Source organism: Panulirus ornatus, chromosome 2, assembly GCF_036320965.1.
Source record: "Panulirus ornatus isolate Po-2019 chromosome 2, ASM3632096v1, whole genome shotgun sequence".
In the NCBI taxonomy this organism is placed as follows: domain Eukaryota; kingdom Metazoa; phylum Arthropoda; class Malacostraca; order Decapoda; family Palinuridae; genus Panulirus; species Panulirus ornatus.
The window spans coordinates 18220502-18235501 of NC_092225.1; the positions used below are offsets into that span (position 1 = coordinate 18220502).

At 44.9% G+C, this 15000-nt stretch overlaps 1 protein-coding gene across 5 annotated transcripts in view; it reads left to right on the forward strand.

The window, feature by feature from the left end:
• The window catches only part of twz (BTB/POZ domain-containing protein twz), a 197728-nt gene that overhangs the window by 113597 nt on the left and 69131 nt on the right, over positions 1 to 15000 (forward strand). For 2 of the 5 annotated variants that reach the window (XM_071670603.1, XM_071670612.1), the window contains one exon: positions 1098 to 1145. The exons of 2 other annotated variants lie outside the window; for them this stretch is intronic. In XM_071670603.1, the coding sequence (XP_071526704.1) occupies positions 1098 to 1145 (48 nt within the window). Of the gene's footprint in view, positions 1 to 1097; positions 1146 to 8578; positions 8981 to 15000 lie in introns of those variants that run through there. One more of the 5 variants, XM_071670641.1, reaches the window with a different exon arrangement.

The following is a 15000-nucleotide window of genomic DNA, read 5'->3' on the forward strand; positions in this document are numbered from 1 at the left end:
GACAAAACTGACGTACGGATCTACCACACCTGCAAGAGTAGGCAAAAGTAATGCCATCAACACGCCTAAAGTTAAGACTAAATGAACACATCGCTTCATGTAACGCCTCTCTAGTTACTTAAAAGTCCACAGGCACTACTTATTCATCCGTCTGCTGCTTTATCCCCTCCACACGGTGTGTGTGTGTGTGTGTGTGTGTGTGTGTGTGTGTGTGTGTGTGTGTGTGTGTGTGTGTGTTTATCGCTTTTGCTATCACAAACAACCTCGAAAGGACCCAGTTGTCTGTTACCGTTTGCAGTCCTCAGTAAGGACTGAGTACACCTGTGAGCAAGCGAGAGCTTCGACCATGAGAATATGGTTATTAACACAATATTGCACTCGTAAATCACTGCTTGTTGTTACTTCCAAATGCACTGGATTGGTTGTTAGGGATATACACTTATTCGCTTGTCCATAATCTCAATAGCGTAATCATAAGTCATAATGTATCTTCAGTGAGTATTGTTGAATGAGACAACATTAACATTTCAAATGAATAATATCAAAGTAATACAATATTGTCTGTACTCCCCCAGTTATGTTACTGTTTCTTTTTGAACATTACCAACATGTGAATGGGTCAGAGAAGAGAGAGAGAGAGAGAGAGAGAGAGAGAGAGAGAGAGAGAGAGAGAGAGAGAGAGAGAGAGAGAGAGTGTGTGTGTGTGTGTGTGTGTGTGTGTGTGTGTGTGTGTTATCATCAACTTTCTGTAATTTGGTACTTGTGCTGTACAGAGAGGGAGCTGTACACTCGTGTAGCCCATATCTTTGTAACATTCTGTATCACACGACTTTCTGAACTACTACTATGAACTACTTCCACAACCACAGCTTCGTAACTTACATCACTCCATTCATCCGCCATCCATATACTATAAAAGTTCTTCTATATATCTTTTTTACGAGTTTCTTGTATAATATCATGCTGTATCCTCTGGCTGTTCTCTGTGTGTGTGTGTGTGTGTGTGTGTGTGTGTGTGTGTTTGTGTGTTTGTGTGTGTGTGTGTGTGAGGCGTATGTATGTGCGTATACTGATGTCTTCTATTTATTCCTTTGCAGTATATGGGAGCCTTACACTAAGAACTCACGCAAAGGAACTTCAGCACAGTAAGACCTTTTCTGTATCTAACCGTTGTGGATTCTCACCTTTATGATCTATGCCCTAAAATGTTATCTTAAAGACTTTGATATAACATGTTATGCCAATGCTGATAACTCATTGCACTGGAAGTCATCCTTATGGTAACAGATGATATCAAAACGTAATTATAAGAACAAATACAATATAGTCCATATAGTCACATGATATCAAAACGTAATTATAAGAACAAATACAATATAGTCCATATAGTCACATGCTATTTAAATGTATCTTGATTTACCAAAGTGATTGGAAAATGTTGATATCAGTCGTAATTAGAGCTAAGGTTAAATGTAACTTAGTAACAAACTAATTACTTACTGAAGTAATCACATGTAGTTAAAAACAATGGGAAGGTAAATATCATGTATTCCTGATGATAAAATCACATCTAATATCTGAGTTACGATGTTTATTGGGGATTTTCAGGTATAGCAAAAATGGAGTCCTAAGTAATGATATCAAAAAGCTTCTTTTGGCCATTAAGTAGTATCTAATTCTATAACCTGGAAGCCCTAATGTTATCATACCAATTCCAAAGGCTTCTTTTGGTCTTTAAGTAGAACACCTTCTCTAAAACCTATTCTAGCTGAAGCTCAACGCTGCATAGCAGTGTATAAGTGGATATGGGACCTAAAACCAACGTACATATGAATGAGAATCTAACACCACCTGGCATATGACAGCTAGGATCTAACCCCCCCCCGGCATATGACAGTCAGGATCTAACCTTTCTGAAGCCTTTCAGATGCAGTGCTGCTCTGAAATTTTACATAGCAATTTCTTCTTAAGTATGGCTTCACGTGTCCGAAGCTTCGCTTCCCCTGGAACTGTAATTACCTGAAGTTTTATATGGTCAAAGCTACATCTGCCACAGGCTTCGCCTACCAGAAATACCACTTGTCTGCAACTTTCTCTTACTAGTTGAAGGTTCAACCCTCAGACGTTTCAAAAGCTCCAAGATCTAAAACTAAACCTGCTTGAACTTTGAACCTCCTAAAAGCTTCACGAGTCTGGAGCTTACCCTGCACGAAACTCTTGGTCCCTCCCCTCACTCCAATTTGAAGCCTCACCCTATTCGAAGCCTCGGCTAACGAAGCAATGGTTTCCCCTGCCAACGACAGCCCACTCGTGCATGCTGGCCAACTGTATTGTTCATTTTATTTATATATATTTTTTTTCCCTCGATGCCGGAATAACTAACGGATCAAATTCCACAAAATTCTGTTTGAACTTGTTCAATTAATACCTCGGCGCCGATACGCCAAGCGCATTCAGTCACAAGGCAACACATTTTCTTTCACTGAATGGTAGAGACGCTGAATACATGGGTAATTCATTTATCTCATTTATTCTGTTAACTGAGAGGGTGTGTACACACACACACACACACACATACACACATACACACACTCTACTAATTCAAAAATATAACCTAGAATTCGTCATCCCCCCAAAAATTAAAAAAAAAACCGAAGGAAATATTACCAAAATTTCAATCGTGTCATAGAGTTAATGGGCACACTGTATTTCAGTCCTCTACAACTCTTATATCTCATTACCTAAGCATTATATTCCAACACGGAAGTTCCATATTCATCCTCACCTCTTTATAGTTGTAGTTATCTGGTCGTCCGTTTTCTTTAACATGACCATCTTGACCGATTAAGATTTTGAGAATTCCAACGTTGCTGATCATCCTCTCGTTCAAATGTTTTCTGTTCTCTCCCATTTGCTTGACCATTACCGTAATGGATTCTCATTACATACCCTGTTGTCTCTCCTATAGCGTTCTTATCTCTCGTCGTCGTTGCGAAGAGAGGAGAGGAGAGAGAGAGAGAGAGAGAGAGAGAGAGAGAGAGAGAGAGAGAGAGAGAGAGAGAGAGAGAGAGAGAGAGAGAGGTGGATGAAAAATCATAATCTGGTGTTTGTCCGTCATCCACTGCCTCTCATTCCTTCCTCTACTCAAAAGCCTCTTAAAGGCTATATCATGTGAGTCGTTTTCCTTTTTTCTTTTCATTTTTTACTTTATTATTTCCGCGTTCGGTAGTGTCTCATAACCGTTTCAAACAAAGACTACTGGATCATAGCTCTCTCTCTCTCTCTCTCTCTCTCTCTCTCTCTCTCTCTCTCTCTCTCTCCTAAAACCTCTCATCCTTTATCAAAAGCCCTCCCCCCTCTCAGTTTCCTTAATATTCACTTCTTCTTCTTCTTCTTTCTTCCTCTCTGTAACTATCAACGTCTCTACCCCACGTTGCCAGTTCTCTCCCAGTGTCTCCCACGGTCTTGCACACATCCCCCCCAACACCCCCGCCTTTCTCCCAGGGCATCAGGTAATGCCTACAGGAGGAGGAGGAGCATGAGGGCCGAGGCTGGGGGCAGGAGTGGGCGTGTGGTGTTCGGTGGCCTTAGGGAGGGTGGAGGACCGACGGTAGGAGGAGGATTGCATTTGGAGGACCTGCCGGCTAGGCAAGCCCCAAGGGAGAGGTATTGTGGGTAGTGGGCGCAGGGGCGTCCTTGTGGGGCTCGTTAGTAGGCGTGGGGAAGGGGGGAGGTGTGCGAAGGTTCCCACACATGAGTCGTGCAAGAGCTTGTCGAAAGAGTCGTAAAGGAGGAGAGGATCCTTTAAAAGGAATCTTGCGACAAGTGCTGGTAAAGGGAATCGTCTTGGATCCTTGTGGAGAAGCCTATGAATGGGAGTGGATTCGACGGGATTCCACGGGGTGTGCGTGAGGGTATTCATCAGGGAGTTTATAGGGAGTGGTACTTGTGGAGACGCGTCTAGGGATCCCTGGAGATTTCTAGTATAGAGTGAGTGGGAATGGATTTATGGAACTCTTTTAGTGAGATAAGTGAGGAAGGATGGATGAGGGGGTTGCACAGAAGTTTTCCTCGGCCTATGAGGAGTCTTGTGTCCTTCGGAGGTTTGTAGAATCTTAGGGGAATCCCGCTGTGGGGAGGTTTACCTTGAGCAGGATGCGTGAAGGAAGCATCCTGCTGATCACTCGAGTCTCTGGGAGAAGACGTTATTGAGGGTCCTGAGGGACCATTTCTTCCAGGGTTGTCGAGGTGGCGTGTATGGAGGGGAAAGACGGGGGGAGGGGGAGTTTTTTTCCGAGACATTCCTGGGGGTTTCCAAGAAAAGGCGTGGAGGGATACCTTGTGAATTCCTGGAGAAGTTTCTGAATAGGGAAAGGTCTTCTGGCTCGAGGTTTCTCAGATGATGAATGAGGGAAGGGATAGAGGTTCCTGTGGCGATTCATATCTATGGCCGTTACGTAGAGTTCCTTTGCGGAGGTTCCTGGTGGAGAATCGTCCAGGGAGGGGGTGGAAGGGGTGGCTATGCAGGAGGCTCCAGTGAAAGGTTCCTGTGCGGTCTAGATACCTGTGTTCTAACAAGTGGAACGGCTTGACGAATCCTGTGCTGAGAAATCATAAGCTTGGAATTCACACCACGACAGTGTAAACACCGCGTTCTGCCATTTTTTCCTCAATATAAATCTCGTTAAACTTACTAATGGCTGAAATTACTTTCATTACTTCTTATCGATCTATCTCTGTTGCCATTTTTTTCCTTGTGTTTCTGTCTTTCAATCCTTCTAGTTATATTCTTTTAGTCTATTATCTACACTCGTTATATGTATTTGTTTTGTCACATAAACTATGACCGTCTCTTCCGATGTACTGTCTTACATTATGCTTCTTTTAACGTACTGTCTCTCGCTATGGTTTGTCTCTTTCTGTGTACTATCTCTCACTGTCTCACACCACCATGTTACACGGAAGGACTGGTACTCTTATGTATGAGAAGAACAAAGCCCAAAGGCATAGGGCAGTCGCTGACTACCAGCCAATAAAGAGGCGGGACTTGAACTCAACCCACACACACACTCACACATGGGGCCCCACGAGTGTAGAATTCCTTTCCAGTTCTGTAGAAACAGGTAGTTGCATACAGACATGTACGTTATCAATACACACATAGAAAGAGACAGAGAAACAGACAGAGACGGAGAGACAGACAGAGACCAAATGTAGACGATGACAGTATTTCTTCCAAAGGATCAATCAAACCAGGATGAGTTTCCAGATATAAAGATATGCTAATCTTTCCCTCCCCCTCTCCCTTCCTCCTCTTCATCCTCCTCCTCCTCTAACCCCTCTTCCTATCCACCTCCCCAACCCCCACCCTGACTGGTGGCAGTGACACCCGGCACCACCGTAATGACACAGACGCTATGCCACATTCGCTCCGGAGGTGCACTGTGAATGGTGAAAGGCGTGTATGGGATAGAGCGAACTGGATCGGTGTGATATATGGGAAGCGACATACTATCGCTCAACAATACAGGTTCTGGCACCTTCCGAAGAGGCAAAAATTACACCTAGTGAAGGCCATGCCATCGCTATCCTGACCTAGTCCCAAATGCCCACACATCTCACCTCCAACGTAGGCATGCTGAAGTTACAGAGGAGCACAAAATAATGCCCTACGGTTCGTCAAAAAAAAGAAAAAAATGCCCCCCCATATTAAAAGCCACGACACGAAAAGCTTATACTGCTTAAGACAACACCAAATGGTACACACCTAAGGCAAGGATCACAAAAATGGAGGCAGAAACTTAAAGACAATGAAGACACATTTCATAGACATATCCAAGAGTTCGCCAGTAGAAGAGATATGGTACACATCTGGTTCCCAAAGAGCCTCAAGGCAGGGAAAGAGAGGGTTTAGACATCCCTCAATATTCGTAACGACCAACGGTTAGCTTAACTTAGATTAATTAATGATTCTCCCTAAACCAGGCAACAAAATCACTACATGTGCACCCTCATCCACAAGCTGTCTGGGGTATATGAATAAGGCACCAAAAACACACTTCCAGCAAACTAGCCATACAGCTCAGTAAATCCACGACCAGCTTTGTAATTAACTTTCTGATCCTCAGCTGTATCTTCCCCTGTCAAAATCTTTTTTTTTTCTCTTCCCCCCTGAACACCAAGCTAAAAAAGATGGGCCGAATCAAGGCTTATGAAGCGGTCAAGGTAAACCTGAAACTTAGCTGTGGATTCAAACTGCTATTTGCTGATTACTTACACACACACACACACACACACACACACACACACACACACACACACACATGCAAACATTTATTTGGCGTAGCAGTCAGCGCTGCTGACCATGAATCAGTATGGGCCCACATAGGTTCGAAACCTGGGTTGGATGATAAATGGGCACCTGACATAGATTGCTGTGTGTGTTTCTGTGTATGAATATCTGCACTTATGCATACACAAGAGTAAACTCATAGTACATACGCATGCATATACAAGACTAAATAAGGGGGAACAAGGGAGTAAAACTCTCCCCTTAACACACAAATACAGTAATCGCGAACAGCACACAGTAATCACAAACACACGAGTGCAAGTCACCCTCCCCATACAGTAAAAATGTATGAACAACACACTCACACACGTTCGCGTATAATACATACACATTTCCAACACATAGACAAACACTTTTCTGAGCTGAAGACCTCTTCTACCACCCACTGCCTTGCCTGCTTCCAAGACAATCTGTCGCAACGTAGAGAGACGCAAGAACTCTGTGGCTTGCAGTTCCAGTGACTGCACTAAAGCCTGAGACAAAGTCAACTATTACATAATTATCATTATCGAAATCAACACTGGACTGCAAGGGAGTCTCATTCTATAGTTTGCGAACGTCCTCAGGGAACATCGTCAGTCTATACGCTTTTAAAGGACTACCTCCGCGTTCTCCAGACCCTCACCTGTGGCGTCTCGCATGTCACAAAGATGGGGGTCTTGTACTTTCGTACCCTGATAACTGATGCCCTGATGGATGCGCCTGACTGGTGGCAGTACGTCGATTACTCTACCACTGGCCTCAGCTTTGACGACAGAAGTTGGGGGTCTTGCACTTTCGTACCCTCATAACTGATGCCCTGATGGATGCGCCTGACTGGTGGCAATACGTCGATTACTCTACCGCTGGCCTCAGCTTTGACGACAGTTCTCCCCAAAACATCTTCCTCTACCGCATCCTTACCAGCCTCCAGAACTGGACTACTGCCAACAACGTCACCATCACCCAGACCTAAGACTATCCCGATGTTCATCAGTCTCGCTCCCACTCCACTGTCTCACTCCATACTGCCTCACGAGGTCCCAGCCTCCTCTAAGTCGTTAAGTCCACCAAACTTCTCTTTGTCAATGTGAACAATAAACTAAGCTGGAAAGAACACATCAGCACCATCCTCAAGTCCTCCAGCCCTATTCTTTACATTCTCCGCCGGCTCAAGACACTTAGACTCCCTGCATCTAAACTCAAGAACACCTACATAACTTTCATTTTACTCCGATTCGACTGCGCCTCCTCCGCCTTGTCTTCTTCCTCCCTATCCAACATTCAACGGAGATTACCAGAAGAGGTGCAAGAGCGGGCATGCAAGATCACCATTTCTTCCCCCCCCTTTATACCCCTGATAAGAAGCACTCAACACACTGACCCTCCCAATTCTCTTCATTCATGACCTAAACCTCATCCAGCAACTTGAAAAGAAACTACTGCACCAATCCCGCCACCGTCACCTCCTGCCCACAAGAGGGCCTTCGTCCCCGAGTTGCAGTTCATCAACAGAAGGGCATCGAGCCCCTCCGAGCTCGGACAGACCGCTACAAAAACAGGCCCATCCCAACCACTGAGAACGTCAATAAACAGTGGACTGCCAAACCAATGTTTGTCTAAAGACGGTCTATTTAATCCCAGTTTTTTTCTTTTTCTTTTTTACCGCCCAGCGGTGTGCGGGGCGCGTTCTCTCGCTATTTCCAAACCTCTGGCTATAAGTGATTCAATAAACCATTAGTTGTCATCTATTATCATAATCAATGATATTATCATTATGATATACATGCATAGGGACACACACACACACACACACACACACACACACACACACACACACACACGTATAAATAAAGACCATAAACATAAACAAAAAAAAATAACACCCACGTATAAACTTCCGTCCCGTACAATGTAAACAGGTAATTACGAATAGGTTGTTACACACACACACACACACACACACACACACACACACCTTCCTACAGTGGCTACCTCCCCCCCATCTGTGGTTCCCACGCACCCTCCTCCTGCTCCTCTCCCCACGTTCCCTGGTCTCTCCTTCACCAACGAGAAATCTTTCACTGTCGGGGGAGGGACGGCCGGCTGGCGGAGGGCGCCCGAGGGGGTCTGGTTGAGGGCTGAGGGCTCTACCCGGCTCCTGTACCCTGGGGCGTGGTCTGGGGTCTGGCCTCGGGCAGGAGGCGAGGGTCGGATAAAAGCCAACGCGGCTGTTCCTTAGGATCAGTTGGTTCTTGTCTCCCCGAGTGTGCTGTTCTCCTCTCTCTGCTGTGGTCTGCTGTGTTTACCGTGCTGTGCCGAGGTCCCCCCCTCCTTGCTGTGTTTCTCGCGCTGTGCTGGACCACCACCACCTCGTCATCCACGAGGAGGACGGTGATTGGCTGCGTGATACGTTATCGCGTGTGTTCACGAAGGGGGAGGGCGAACTTTTTGACTTGTTTCTGTGACGCTGTGGAAAAAAAAGGGGGGTGGGGCGTATCATAGAGGTGGTGGTGTGGAAGGGGCGTATTACAGAAGTGGTGCTGTGGAGGGGGGGCGTTATAGGTGTGGTACTGCGTAAGGGGCCCACGCACGTGGTGGTAGGTTGGCGCACAGCAGAACTTCACCGTCGACGCTGCTGCTGTAAAGGTGAGGGTGTTTGTCCTGCTGCAGGTGTGTGTGTGGTGTCTGCCCTTCTGCAGGTGTGTGTGTGTGTGGTGTCTGCCCTTCTGCAGGTGTGTGTGTGTGGTGTGGTGTCTGCCCTTCTGCAGGTGTGTGTGTGTGTGGTGTCTGCCCTTCTGCAGGTGTGATGTGTGGTGTCTGCCCTTCTGCAGGTGTGTATGTGTGTGTGGTGTGGTGTCTGCCCTTCTGCAGGTGTGTGTGTGTGTGTGTGTATGTGTGTGTGTGTGTGGTGTCTGCCCTTCTGCAGGTGTGTGTGGTGTCTATTCTGTTGCAGGTGTGTGTCATGTCTGTCGTGTTACAGGTGTGTATGGTGTGTCTGTCTTACTGTAGATGTGTGTGGTGTCTGCCGTATTACAGGTGTGTGTGTGATGTGTCGTGATGCAGATGTGTGTCATGTCTGTCCTACTGCAGGTGTGTGTGGTGTCTGTCCTACTGCAGGTGTGTGTTATGTCTGTTCTGGTGCAGGTGTGTGTGGTGTATGTCCTTCTGCAAGTGTGTGTGTGTGTGTGTGTGGTAACTCTCCTGTTGCAGGTGTGTGTGATGCGTCGTGTTGCAGGTGTATGCGATGTGTCGTGATGCAGATGTGTGTGGTGCAACGTGTTGCAGGTCTGTGGGTTGTCCGTGTAGGAGGCGTGTGGGTTTACTGACGCGTTGCAGGTGTGTGTGTGTGTGTGTGTGTGTGTGTGTGTACGTATGTCGTGCAATGTGTGTGTGTGTGTGCGTATGTGGTCTGTCGCGCTACTTGTGTTTACTCTTTTTGTATTACGGGGGGAGAGAGAGAGAGAGAGAGAGAGAGAGAGAGAGAGAGAGAGAGAGAGAGAGAGAGAGAGAGAGAGAGAGTCTTACATATGTACTGGCAATAGGCAGGTTAGCGCGTAGCGGTCACCGTACATCTTACCTGAGTCTAGATACTGTTTCTCTCACTTACCATAAAACTGTCAACCCTGACCTCACCTCGGATGGGTTTCGACCAATAATTTAGGTTCCTTTTTTTAAACGCTTCCATACTGAACTTGTCCCATCCACGTTTCGTATGTCGCTCGGTAGCGCACTGAATAATCTTTTCCATTTTCTTCCTCCAGTGTGATATCTTTCATATCATCATCTGAGATGATTGCCGACTTCATCAATGTTTCTTATCAAGACGCTTTCAGGCCTCGTAGTTGCCCCTAATGCTCTCAAACAGCTGCTAAACGTAGATTATCTTTGTAATTTTCACTTCCCTCGAGGCTGTATAGACTGACCTCTCGAAACATGTTAAATGTCGCGCTTCACTCATTCAATTTGATGAATTCTGTCTTTCTTATTTCCGCCTGTTTGCTTGGTGGCCATTGGACACAACAGTATCAAAATTTTCCTTCGTATGTTGAGTTATATTGAATGTTTTCCACTACTGCCTCACCATCTCTTGCTGTGAAAGTTCTCATTATCATACCACTCACTCTTCGGCCTGACAGAATTGTCTTATTAATGTATTCTATTTGAATTCTAGTTGTTCATGATGACTCCTATTTATATCATTTTTCCCTCCTGGGCTTTAATTCAGCGTCATACAGATTAATCATTTCATGGCTTTTTTTTTGGCTTACAATCTGAGTTGAATTCCACCACGTTTTCTTCTGTTCATTGGTAGACTATGCTACTCGTCTGCACTTCTTTGATGGACTTTCACTCTGTCAGGAAAGACATCTGTCTTGATCACCATCCACCTCGAAGTTCATGTCTGATATCATTATCATAAAGGGATTCCGACAGTGTGTTTATGATTACGTACAAGGAGATTTTTTTTTTACGACTAGGCTAAGGCTAGGGTTAAGGTTACAGCGTAGCGCCTACCGCAGGAAAATCTAGGGCTAAGAAAAATGAGTCGTGTGAGTTACGTGTTACCAAGTGTTGTGTGTGTGTGTGTGTGTGTGTGTGTGTGTGTGTGTGTGGGATGGAGAAACTATATATTCGTAGACTGAAGAACACCAGCAGCCCAGGCGTGGGTGAAGCAGAAGCAAAAATATATATATATATAGAAAAAAAAGGTTAAAAATGTGAAACCTGACAGCCACAGAAGTGCTGGCTCAGTGCGTAACAGCCACGAGAGATAGAGATAGATGAAGAGAGAGAGAGAGAGAGAGAGAGAGAGAGAGAGAGAGAGAGAGAGAGAGAGAGAGAGAGAGAGAGAGAGAGAGCGCATCCGGTATCTCATAAGCGGAAATATAGACACATATTGAGTCTCATTAGATGCTCAGCATTGACCTAAGACTTATAAAGACTTATGTCTCAAAAAAACACATGTAAAGACATTGTGATTTTCTCATGTGTCGTATTGTCCTGTGTGGTAAAGACACATTTCGTACAGATGTCGCAAAAACGCATGTCGTACAGACCTATCGTAAAGACACACGTCATAAAGACACTTCAAGCCACATGTCGAAGAGCGACATGAAAAAGACATGTCGTTTTGTTAGGACGTATGTTGTAACGACACATTTCATAACGACACATGCACACACATGTAAAAACAATGCCGTAAAGAGATATGTCGTAAAATCACATGCAGTAAGAACGAATGTCGTAAAGGAATTTGTCGCAGAGCCATGTCACTAAGACGTGTCTTAAGGACTCAACGTCGTAAAGTTACCAACTGGAAAAACTCCTATGTCAAAAAGGCACTTGTGAAGATACGTATCGAAATTACACATATCTCAGATCACAGGGGAAAGAGAGGAGAAGTATGTAAGGGCATGACTTCGAGTGGTGACGTGGAACATGACTGCAAAGTAGATGGCAAGTGTTACGTTTTTGTGAGTGTGTGGTAGTTAGTGTGTGTGTGGTACTTAAAAGGTGAGCTAATTATTGTCGGGGGATAATTAGGACATGAAGGAGTTAATGGGAGGGGTAATTACTGACTGGGGGTAGTGACTGCTTCGTCAGGTAGTTACTGGTGGGGGGGAGATGTGACCGTGAGGGGTACTTAAGTGTAGGGGGTTTACAGTATGAGGTCGTCACTGTGTTCTGCAGCTGCTATGAGCAGCAGAGCAAATAAGAGGTAGTTACAAGGGTTTTTTAAGGTGGGGGTAACGCGAACGTGGGAGACACTTAAGGTTACTGATAACTAGACGAATGACTATGCATCACATAGGTGAACCAACCAATGTATATATGTGTGTGTGTGTGTATGTTTATAAAAAGAAAAAAGATATACGCAAAAGACACGAGAAGTTAATATATGAGCACTTAGAAGACACAGGAAGAATATATATATATATATATATATATATATATATATATATATATATATATATATATATATATATATATATATATACATGCACATAAACACGTGCATTTCGAAAGGACCGAATGGTCTATTGCAATTTCAATTCCTCTGAAGTACATACATGCATGCATATATACATACATACATACATATATACATACATATATATGTGGACGCATCTAAGGACGATCCATTTCCCTTACTCATTACTTGTGCAAGAGACTCGCCTTTAGAATAGCCAGTCGACCTTTCCCTTATCGCTAAGTAATAGGCAAGATCATTTCCCGTAGCCCTTTGCCCCTTGGAGCGGATTACTTTCCTAAATATTTCCTTGGCAGAGGAGATTATTTCCGTCACTTATTTCCCGTCGGACCAAGATTACCCTCCACATCTGCCGCCTCTCAGGCCCCGTTTCCTCAACCCAACACTAGCCCAGCCAAGTTTCGCTTATTAGTCGCCAGTCGACCTCAGCTTCGCTTCCCCAAGGCCAATGAGACAGGACCACTCCCTTCACTCCAGTTCGTCTGGCTCCATATAATCCGTTCCTCAGTAGCTCATTGGAATACTCCTCAAGCCAAGGATCATATAGCACCGTCAACCTTTTGAATTAACTGTTTTCCAAGTTTCTAAATAAATCTAGTCTCCTCTGCCTAAACCATGGCTGATCACCTTCCAGCACGGAATTGTAGTATCCACTCCTGTTATTTTCGCCTCTCCCTTCGTCCTTCCTGCATATCTTATTCTTTCTAGCCTCTTTTCTTCCTCAACCTTTCTCGCCGAGTTTCAGACCTTTTACACCAACCCATTACTCTTTCAACTCTCCTATTTAACTGGTTCTATGTGAAGCAAATCCTTCTATCCGAGGTTCCATTTTTTCTTTTTCTTATCTAAAAGGAAAATTTAGCTCCTGTCTCCTTAAACTCGACTTCAGGCTTGTTTACATAAAAATCCACTTCGACTCTAAACCCTTGAAGCATTTAAGGGCCGCATTTCCTCCAACCTGACCCTTCAAGGAGGTAAGAGCCTCTTTCTTCTGCTTAAGGGAGTAGTGGTGGGTGAAGAGGAGCCTTCTGCTTTACTATCCTGTCTCCATCTATATAGCTTTGGAGTGTAGTGTTATTGTCCTCTGAGAGATGACCTCGTCATCGCCCATCAGGTCTTCTCTCGTGTAGCTCTTCCATGTAATTCCATGTATTCCTCTAGCACCTCGACATACACCAACAGGTCCTTTGTTATTTGGCTTTCCTTTGCAATCCTCTCGTGACAGATTACCCCGTCACAGACCATCAGGTCTTCTGTTATTAGGCTTTCCTATGCACTCCACTTCCAGCAGATAACCTCGTCAAAGACCATCAGGTCTTCTGTTATCTGGCTCTTCCATGTACTCCCATTTACTGAGGCCTTCAGGAGGGTGATTTTTCGTTATTTCATCAATTTTGAAGATGATAATAATCCTCCTCCTCCTTGGGTCGTTCAGGGGTTGTGATATACATCTGATTTTCAATTCAAACCCACCAACAGACAAGATTTTACTCAATCTCAAGCCTTTAGATAGTTTGATCTCTATACTTTTCCATTTAACAAGATGGTTAAATAATCACCTTATCTTAAAAGTTAACCGCAAAGTGTTAAAATTCGTCTCATCTCGTCAGCCATTCATAACATGAGATGTAAACTCCCCCAGCAAACCAGTTATGCTGACTCGTCCTTCACTCCTTCACTTAACCTCTGATCCAGTTAAGACCTTCTCTCTCTCTCGGTTATGCATTCATAGATATGTTGCCTTCCGGGTTACATAAGTCAAAAGTATTTACTCAAGCCACATTACTGTCTCGATAAATACTACGCCGCAAATGTATGAACGTATTCTCTCATCATAGATGGCATTCGAACCTCCTTCCCGAAAGCTTCAGACACCCTCCAGCAACGGTTCGAAGCCCTCCTCCTCCTGTTGCACACACTCGCATTGGATGTAATAACTCGACCTGATCGTCGATTAGATAATTATCTGTCGGATCCGTCTTCCATTTTCATTCTGCGTAGCTGTCTCGCCTTCCCAACGACTGACAAAATACGGTCTCCATGTCTGTCATGTAAAACATACTTGCAATTGCATGCTCCTGCCTCCACCGGCATGTTATTGAGAGGTATTTAGCGAGATCCCCATTACCTAAGCAGTTATTTTCCTTGCCGTACTGTTCCAGTGCGTCGATGTCATCCTCTGCTGGACAAGATTGTTATCAAGGAACAGCGATTTTTTGTTGGAGCGAACATGATACCTTGGCTGTGAACGCTGTCCAGCGAGCGATATTCCTACCATCAGAGCCAACCAACACTGCTAATACTGGCGTTGTCTTGATTACCCAAGAAGCCACTATCGAGATTAACTGACAATAGAAGATATCATATCGCCTGGTGATGTGCGACTGAGCTCAGAACACTGGGGGCATCAGTCATTCTTCTCGAGGCCTGACCTGCTGCTGCATGGAGAGGAGCGTCGGCCGGGCTCCTCCAGCCCCTCACCTCATGCTTATACCCTCAGGACCCAAGCCATATACAGCAAGAGCCTCCAGCTCCGCTCCTCCTCCTCCTAGTCTCCTCAGTCATCCCGTCCTCCTCCTCCTCCTAGTCGTCTATCATGCCTCCTCCTCCGTACTTTCTTACTTTTTTCTCTATTTCATTATTTTTCCTTCTATAACCCATCCTTTTCGAGCTC